Source organism: Microtus ochrogaster, chromosome 5 (assembly GCF_000317375.1).
Source record: "Microtus ochrogaster isolate Prairie Vole_2 chromosome 5, MicOch1.0, whole genome shotgun sequence".
Lineage (NCBI taxonomy): Eukaryota > Metazoa > Chordata > Mammalia > Rodentia > Cricetidae > Microtus > Microtus ochrogaster.
This window is the reverse complement of record NC_022012.1, coordinates 95,731,914-95,740,930: the sequence shown is the minus strand read 5'-3', so window position 1 is coordinate 95,740,930 and position 9,017 is coordinate 95,731,914. Positions and strand designations below refer to the sequence as shown.

Here is a 9,017-nt window from a genome sequence, read left to right as displayed (position 1 = left end):
TTACCGTAATCTGCTTATACTTTATCTTGATCATTTTGATGTAACTAAGTCTTTCAGTCTTAAAACCTGTCAAACTGATCAATCACTCAGTGTTTCTCTAAGCATTTTATTTAGGAGGTGGTGGCGCATCTCTTTAGCCCCAGAACTAGGGAGGCAGACACAGATGGATCTCTGTGAGTTCAAGGCCAGCCTGGTCTACAGACCCAGTTCCAGGACAGCCAGGGTCACACAGAGAAACCCTGTCTTGAAGAACAAACAAACAAAGTCGACCCATACAGTGTTACCCTATTTTTCCAGAAAAAGAAACTAAACTTAAAGTCATGAGCTCTTGATTCCAAAGCCAGCCAAGCAAGAGCTGAGTGAACCCCCAGAGGTCCGAGGTCACAGCTGTTCAGTATGTCACCTTATTTCTATCCCTGATTATCCCTCAACTCACCAGCTCTGGGCTCACTGGTCATTTCCTCTTTTAATAAAATGGGAATTTAGTTTGTATCCTGCTTCATAAGGCTTTAGAAAGAATCCTTCCAGTTGATTAGCCACTGCCCTGGCCTGCAGAGCTCCTTCTCAGCCTCTCTAACAGGTACAGACTCAAAGTCTGGCCTTTCTTTACCAGCTAGGATTATAAATCAAGGCCTTTGTGAACATGAAATGAGACTGAAAGACGGGAGAGTAGTTCATCCAGAATTAGGCATTTTTCGGTGTGCATGTGTACATATGTACATATGCATGTGAGGTCAGCGATCAGCCTCAGGTGGTCTTGTCAGTTGCTGTCCACCTTATTTTCTCTTCTGCAGTGAGATGTTCATCATACATTCTGGCGAGACTGGCCATATCTGTGCCAGTTTACACTTGGAACAAAGGATCACTTAGTACAATTTTTTCCATTACAAAGTTACTGCAGAGTCTACCTGAAAACAAAATTAGGACTGATTCTTAGCCCAAAAAAAAAAAAAAAAAAAAAAAAACAGATTCTCGCACAGATTTTTTTTTCTTTTTTTGGGAGGTGGGGTTCAAGACATGGTTTCTCTGAGTAGTTTGGAGCCTGTCCTGGAACTCACTCTGTACACCAGGCTGGCCTCGAACTCAGAGATCCACCTGCCTCTGCCTCCCTAGTGCTGGGATTAAAGGTGTGAGCCACCACTTCCCAGCCCTGGCAGTTTTCATGTATGTGCAGGTATGTATGTATGCATGTAGAACCCAAAGGACAACCTCTGTATCCACCTCCTTTCAAACAAGGTCTTTCAGCCTGGGGCTCACTAACTGGGCTAGACTAGTAGGCCGTCAAGCCCCAGATACCTGCTTGTCATTGTCTCCCCAGAACTGAGACTAGAGAGAACAGCACTGCATCCGACATTCTTAAACAAATTATGAGAACTGGCCTCAACTCTTCATGAAAACACTTCACTGAGTGATCTCTCCTCCTAAGACAGTTTTGTTGTTTTGGTTGAGACAGGGTTTCTCTGTGTAGCCTTGGCTGTCCTGGAACTCACTCTGTAGACCAGGCTGGCCTCAAACTCACAGAAATTCACCTTCCTCTGCTTCCGGAGTGCTGGGATTAAAGGTGCATACCGCCACCGCTCAGTCCCGAGGGTTTTTTACAAGCGTATTGTACAACCAACCATAATTTGCAGTCAAGTCTAACAGTGTTGTTTGCAAGGAATCTATCTGGTAGACAGCACTTTCACTGAGTGAGAAAAGGGTACTACAGAACAGTATCTAATACATGCAAAGGACTGTAGATTCTGAATCTTCTTAATAATCCTGTTTTGTATTTTGTGTGACTGAAGGCCATGCAAACCAAGCCATGGCAGTATTTTAAGGTGTTCAGAATGCTTTTGAATGTTTTGATCCTTCTGTCTGCCACCTGGATTCAGCACTGTATCCTCACAGGACTCAGCTGAGAGGAAGCTCACTTAGGCACTAGCCAGGAGAATGGAAAGCCCTGTTATGCTGTTAACAGGTAGCCAATAAGTCAGTCAGGGCTGAAGGTTCTTCTGAAACCTAAGGGCAGAATGAGAAAAAGGAGGACAGAGTCTACACCTGGGTCTGAGATCAGTCTCCATCTCCTTAGTTTTATCCAAAGCACAAGCATTGTACAGGAGTCTTGAAAAAGCTATTTCTCTAACTTTCAAGCCAGAGTATCCTAAGTTCCTGTGTTTTCTTCCTACATGCTTATAAATATAATTTCCCTACAGCTCTATGTGGCCAAAATTTATAGTACATTTAAAATCCCAGATAAGTGGACATCTCTTCATGTTTTCTGTGCATGGGCCTGAGATGGAAAAAAGCAACGAATAAAAGACCCCTAGAGAAAACAGTCCTAGGGCCTCTAGAAAGTCTGCAAATTCCTTTATTGTTCTTTTTCAGTAATATAAAATGTGTTTGCAAATACATCTGTATCACCTCAATGAGGAATTTCATTTAAAAAATCAATCACAGAGTTTTAAACTGATTATTCAATTTGACAACAAATACCCTATACTTCTGACATTGATTCCAATGAAATTTTCTTCAATCATGTTGACTCAAAACCAGCACCTCAAGGATGGCAAAGATATACTGGCTCATTTCCTTTCCCTGCCAGCTTTGCCAAAGACAAACTAGATAAGTTGAAAGGAAGAAAGGGGCCTGGCTTCAGGGTCTATCTCCTTAGCCCCATATATTCCTAATTTTGTTGTTGTTGTTGTTGTTGTTGTTTGTTTGTTTTAAAGGGGGTATTTCTAGAACAGGAAACAAGGAAGTAACATCTGGCTAAAAGATACCAATAAAATGAACCTTATAAAAAAAAAATAAAAGATTGTCCTGGTCACCCGCGCCAGTTCTGAACTTCTCACAGGCAACGGAGGCCAGCAGGATCGAAACAGCCTACGTGTAGAGCTGGGCCCAGTCAAGAGTCCACATTCACCTGTGGCGGGGCTCCACTGGCCGTGCTTCATCACCCACGCCAGCTGCTGGGTGCCCAGCCTGACTGGCAGATGTGAGATACTGCAGCCCTTCCTGCCACGAGTTGTGGAGCACTCCTTGAAGATACAAGGACAACTGGAAAACCATTTTGTTTTTGGTTTTCCAGTTTCTCCCATTTGAACTGCCAAGAAGACACTGACCTCTGGCCGCAGGAAGTGATAGGCAGGGTTAATAATGTTCTTTAGTGCTAGTGGATTTTTATTTTTTCTCTTTAAAGTTTTTCGAGTGGGGCCAGGGCCTCCGGTGTTGAGGATAGTCTTGAACTCCTGCTTTACAAACCAGTCTCCCAAATGGCGGAAGGACAGGCGCCCACACATCTAGCCTAGAAGTGGTCTTAACATTTTGTCAGTGTGTGGTCCCCCTCTTCGCGCGGCTACCCCAGGAGCCAGCATGTAGAGGCGCATGGGGCCGGAGTGCTGATTTCAGCTGCATCTAGTCTTGAAAGGCCTTGCTGTGCAACTATACTGCTTAGCTGTAGTAAAGAGTGGAAATCAGCCACTGCTGATACACCAACCGTCTCCAATATGATGGGCGGATTCCACCTAGATCCATGATTTAGTGAAAACTATCTGTGAGGTATGTTTTGTGTGTGGAAAAAAAAGTGGAGAGAAATAATGAAGGGGGAAAAAACAGTAAAAAGCAGTGTACCTTATATTGGTTTCTTCAAACCGTATGAAGGTGCTGAGAAGTGGGCAGGAGAGAGAACCCTGAAACAAGCTCAGGAACATCCTCAGGCACTCCCTCCCTCTGGTGCTAGCTTTGAGAACTCACACATGAAACCCTCCTTTCAAAAGGAGCTCTCTTCCAGGATGTGGAGCTCATGAGAGGCCGAGGCTCACCTCAAGACAGCAACTGCAATGTCAGACTAGAGGAAGTAAACACAGCACCAGAAGTGTACAGGAGCTGGTGCCTGCACCAGTTCTCTCAGAGCTGGCTGTGTGACACAGGGCAGGCTTCTGCCACAGCTCAGCTGCCTAAGAAGTAGGAGGAAAGGCAGAGGCACACCGGGGAGACCCAGCCTCCCGGATGTCAAAGCTTGGCTCTGGTTTACCAGGCTAACTCCAAGGATACAAAGCTGCTCATCCCATCACTGCCTCTTTCTAGCAACACTGTGAAATGTGCTCAATCCAAAAGCCTGTCCCCAAGAAACACGAACCATTTCCAGGGAGTAAGATGTGTCCAGTTTACACGGGCCCGGCCTTGTGTCATATGCCACGTGCAAGCAGAGCATCTTCCTGAGTGGTTTAGTGAGGGTACAGCAACGGGGAAAAGCACTGGAAAAACACACAGACTTGATGGGGAGTGCACACTGCTGTGGTTGAAAGAAAGGTACCCTTCACACACACAGGAACCTGACCCCTGTCCCTCCTCTTCCTGTGCCCCAGCTCTGGGGAACCCCCAGAAATACCCCCCAGACCCTCCCTGGGCAGCCCTGGCCCTGCATCCCCACTGTGTCTCTGGCTAGAAGTGGTGCTGGTGGAGAGCCGCAGGTGAGGGTCCTTTCTCCAGCCTCTTGACATGGCAGGCGTGACAGAACAGGTGGTCCTCCAGCGGGTAGCAGCGGTGTCCATCCTCATCATTGAGCTCTAGACCACAGTCCTGCAAGGAGGCAAGAATGTCATGAGAGGAAAACAGACTGCAAGGGTAACGCGAAACCACAGCCCACCAACTCAACTCAGCAAAGGATGCTTCACAGCTGTGGGCAGTGGCCATCCAGTGCTGCCATCTAGTGGACTGACTGGAAGTAAGATGTGTAAGATGTGGCTTCACAACAAATACACACCAGGCTTCCAAGACAGAAGACACAACGAAGACTGAAAAATATCTTATAGTTTTTATATGGACTACAGGTTGAAATAATAACATTGTGCATCTTATGGGTTGGTTAACTAATCCCACACTCCCCCCCTCTGTTGAGTTAATAGTGTCTCATGTAGTCCAGGCTTGCTGTGTCATCTGTAGTCAAAGAAGACCTTGAACTTTAGATCCTCCCGTCCCAGCATCCTAAGTGATGGAGTTACAGGTATGAACCACCACTCCTAGTTTTTGAGATGCTTCATTCTGAACCCATGGTAGGCAAGCACTCTACCAATAGAACCACATCACCAGCATCCCCAACCTGTTTCTTCCAACTATTCAACTATGGCTACTAGGAAAGGAAGAGACACACATAATTTCAATTGTGGCACTCATATTTTTTGTTGTTGTTTTGCTTTTTTGAGACAAGTTTTCTCTTTGTAGCCCTGGCCATCCTGGAACTTGCTCTGTAGACCAGGCTGGCCTTGACCTCAAGAGATTTGCCTGCCTCTGCCATCACCGCTGGGCGAGGCACTTGTATTTCTAATGGTCAACCAGGGTCATGAATGTGCAGAGAAGATTGTTAAGTCTTCACTGTCTTCTCCAGACTCATGATGTACCACCAGCATGACCCCATCTGCTTCTTCAGTGTTAGCATCCACTGAAGACCCATCCACATGCTACCAATACTCGCTGCTCTCCCTACCTACAAGACCACAAGTGAATGGAGTCTAATTGTAAGGATGAACCACTCGGTGTGGCTGGAACTGGTGCAGTGACCTCTAGCTTTTCTTGCAGTCATGCAGCACTACTGATATCACACGGGGCACAGAGAGCAGCCCCCCCCACACACCTTTATACCCACCTTGGGTATAATCTCCTGGATTTCCAGGGCTCCGTTCAGACAGAAGCTTCTGACAGACAGAGCATTCGGTACCCAGGATGGAAGATCATCTCCCCCACCCTCACCATCCTCATTATACCCCTAAGTGACGGTCTGACTCTGAGCCCCACACTACACAAAATTCCGAGTTCTGTAGCTTCAGGGATGACAACTGCAAGCTTCAGAACTTTCTAGTTTTGAATTTGCAGAGAATGACATAGACCTCCACCCAAAACATCTGTTATTACCCCCATAAATCAGCTCCTGGAGAACAGACCTCAGAGAGATTTGGTGACCACACTAGTCCCATGACACAGGAGGCCTTTAAAGGTAGGCTCTGGGGATGGAGATGGGCGGCCTACCTCACAGTGGTAGCACTCCACGTGGTAGTCTCTGTCCATGGACACAACACGGATGGTCTCATCTGAGCCCTGGGACAAAAGAAAAGCAAGACATGCAAAAAGACCAGTTAGAATTCCATGGAATACCACCAGCAATGGGAAAGGGTAGGAGAGATTGTGGGGTAATAGAGAAGGCCTTTGGGGAGGGATATAAATCAAGAGTGAATACTAAACACTTATAGAAAAAAGACCAGATTCAGTCGATGTGAGAGTCGGGCCGGGGCAGTGTCAGAGACACTACCAAAAGAAACACCAATGGCAATGTACCTTTTCTTTTGTTTTGTTTTGTTTTTTTTTTTTTTGCATGTGTGTATATACATGACTGCATGTGCACAGGCACACACAGGTGTGCACATGCATGTAAAAGTCAGAGACTTATGTTTGGTGTCTTCCTCCTCCATTCTCTATTTTATTCACTGAGACATGGTTTCAGGGATATTTATTTTTAAAAGGTGAATAAAAGACAAGTATTCTCTTGGTCTAATCTAAGACAGTTTGGCCTGGTTCTTGGGACAAACAGGCACAAGAAGCACACGGAGCTAGGAAGCCAGTGCAAGACAAAGGGATAGTACTGGGCACTGGAGGGTTACCCTGAACGGTGTAAGAACAGGTTACAGGTCTTCTGAGTGAGTCAAGAAGACCTAGGAGCAGATCGAGAAAAGCATCTCACCTCTGGTGGAAGGATGGGAAGCCCACAGGCTGCGCACTTCGGGGCCAGCACCCTGCAGGAGAAAAAGAGGGAACACAGTACACACTTGTTATCAGAATATGAAGGCCAACAAGGGCCTGCCAGGGCCCTCCATGGCTAGCACTCAGGGTTATGTGGCCCTGGACTCTCTTTTTGGAATATGAACATTATTCCTGGCTGCTACAAGGCCATCTGGCTGCTTCCTGCTCCCCTAAGAATAAAGATGAAGCTGGCTGTTTGCTCCCATCACAGCTGGGATGGTCGAATAAGCAAAGTGGTAGGAGCTAAGCCTGATTTGGTGCCTGGGGAAATTGGTCAAAGCTGGAGTCATGGGCTTGCTGGATTCCTCTGATTACAGTTTTGTGTTCTGCTTTATCACCAAACAAACTTTTAAAGAGTTCCTACAACCTTCCATTCTGCTGAGCTCAGTGGGGCCTGTGCACGGTTGCCATCTACTCCCTTCCTCTCTCCTTACTTGTGGTAATCCTGGACACAGTAGATCTTGTTCTCGGAGTCCACGGTGAAAGGCACCCCATCCAGACACTCATTACAGATGACACAGCGGAAACAGCCAGGGTGATAGGACTTCCCTAGGGCCTGCAGGATCTGAGGACACAAAGGAAAAAAACTCAGAGATGAAGGGAGGGAAGGAGCATGAAGAAAGAGGAACACGTAAGTTGAGGGGCCACACGCACAGCTGCACCATAGCACAGGCTCCACCTAGCCCAGAGTTTCGCCTGAACAGAGGTCAAGAGAGGGCTGGTCTGCTCAGCCGTGTGGATAGGAGAGGATCAAACAGGGACCTTCGCAAATTCTCAGCTGCCGAAGGGGAGATGAAAAGCTCCTGTCTGATCCCCACTCATAGCAGAAGCTCGTTCCTTCCTAAAAAGCCATGCTAGGCAGGGCTAACCCTGTCCTGGGATGAAAACTTCTAGGTAAACCAGCTAAAAAGAATCTATCCTGATATGGAAAGCAGCAAGCATTCCAGATGGAACTTGGAGAACTTGGACAAAACCTCCTAACACTGACTCCTGGGACCCCTTCCATTCAGCTTTGATTCTACAGTGTGACAATCTAGACACCTGGCCGGAGCCCTTATCATCTCAGATCCAAGTGTAGCAGACTAAGTCCCTTTGCTGGGTTGTTTTTGTTTGTTTGTGGGGTTTTTGTTGTTGTTGTTGTTGGCTGATTTTCGAGACAGGATTTCTCTGTAGCTTTGGAGCCTGTTCTGGAACTAACTCTTGTAGACCAGGTTGGCCTCAAACTCACAGAGATCCACCTGCCTCTGCCTCCTCAGTGCTGGGATTAAAGGCATACACCACCACCTGGCTCATGTGCTACCACCGCCCAGTGTTGTCCTTGTTTTTAAAACAAAATGAAGGAAAAGACCAAAGGGCTTTCCCTTCCTCTCTGTGTCATTTGATTTGGGTGTGATGCCTTGAACTACCAGAGCCTTTCCGAAACAAAATACTAAGACACAGAGGAGAGGAGGGCAAACAGAGAAAAGAGAAGTCCAGGGGACGGGAAGTGAGGAGAGGGAGGAGGGATGAGAAGGGAGGAGGAGAGGAGGGCAAACAGAGAAAAGAGAAGTCCAGGGGACGGGAAGTGAGGAGAGGGGAGGAAAGGAAGCAGTAAGGTGGGGGGAAAGGACAGGAGATGGGGAGGAGAAGGGAGGAGAGGGGAGGGGAGGGAAGAGGGAGTTGAGGAAAAAGGAGAGGGGAGGGAGGAAAGAGAAAGGGAGCAGAGGAGAGAAGAAGAGGGAAGAGGAGCAGGAAGGGGGACAGGGTGGAGGAGAGAGAGGAGGAGAGCAGGGGAGGGAAGAAGGAGAAAGAGGGAGAAGAGGCATTGAGAGGAGAGAGGAAATAGGAGAAAAGAAAGGGGAAACGGACGGGAGAACAAGGAAGGAAGGGACATCTTTGGCGAGGTCAGTGGGTCAGTAACAGAACTTACCGGCAATGGCTGACTTATCGCCTAGTCCTATAAAGTCCTGTTCACAAAGTGTGGTCCCTGCATCTGCAACTTTAGCACTACCTGGGAGCTTGGTTTAAAAAAAAAAAAAAAGCACATTCTCAGACCCCACCCCAGATCTCCTCATTCAGAATCACCAGGTGTAATGTCTAGCAGGTGTCTTAAGATGGTGAGATGCCCCTGATGGTGGTGGCGCACGCCTTTAATCCTAGCACTCGGGAGGCAGAGGCAGGCGGATCTCTTTGAGTTCCAGTCCAGTCTGATCTACAGATCATGTTCTAGGACAGCCAGGGCTACACAGAGAAACCCTGTCTAA

The 9,017-nt window shown here is 47.2% G+C and overlaps 1 protein-coding gene across 1 annotated transcript in view; it reads right to left on the bottom strand.

The window, feature by feature from the left end:
• Window positions 1–1,535: 1,535 nt before the first annotated feature.
• Window positions 1,536–9,017, bottom strand: part of Limd1 (LIM domains containing 1) — a 55,327-nt gene continuing 47,845 nt past the window's right edge. The window contains exons 5-8 of the mRNA XM_005348161.3: window positions 7,209–7,339; window positions 6,716–6,767; window positions 6,007–6,075; window positions 1,536–4,563 (exon numbers count right to left, since the gene is read on the bottom strand). Of these exons, the coding sequence (XP_005348218.1) occupies window positions 4,426–4,563; window positions 6,007–6,075; window positions 6,716–6,767; window positions 7,209–7,339 (390 nt within the window). The 3' untranslated portion in view covers window positions 1,536–4,425. The remainder of the gene's footprint in view (window positions 4,564–6,006; window positions 6,076–6,715; window positions 6,768–7,208; window positions 7,340–9,017) is intronic.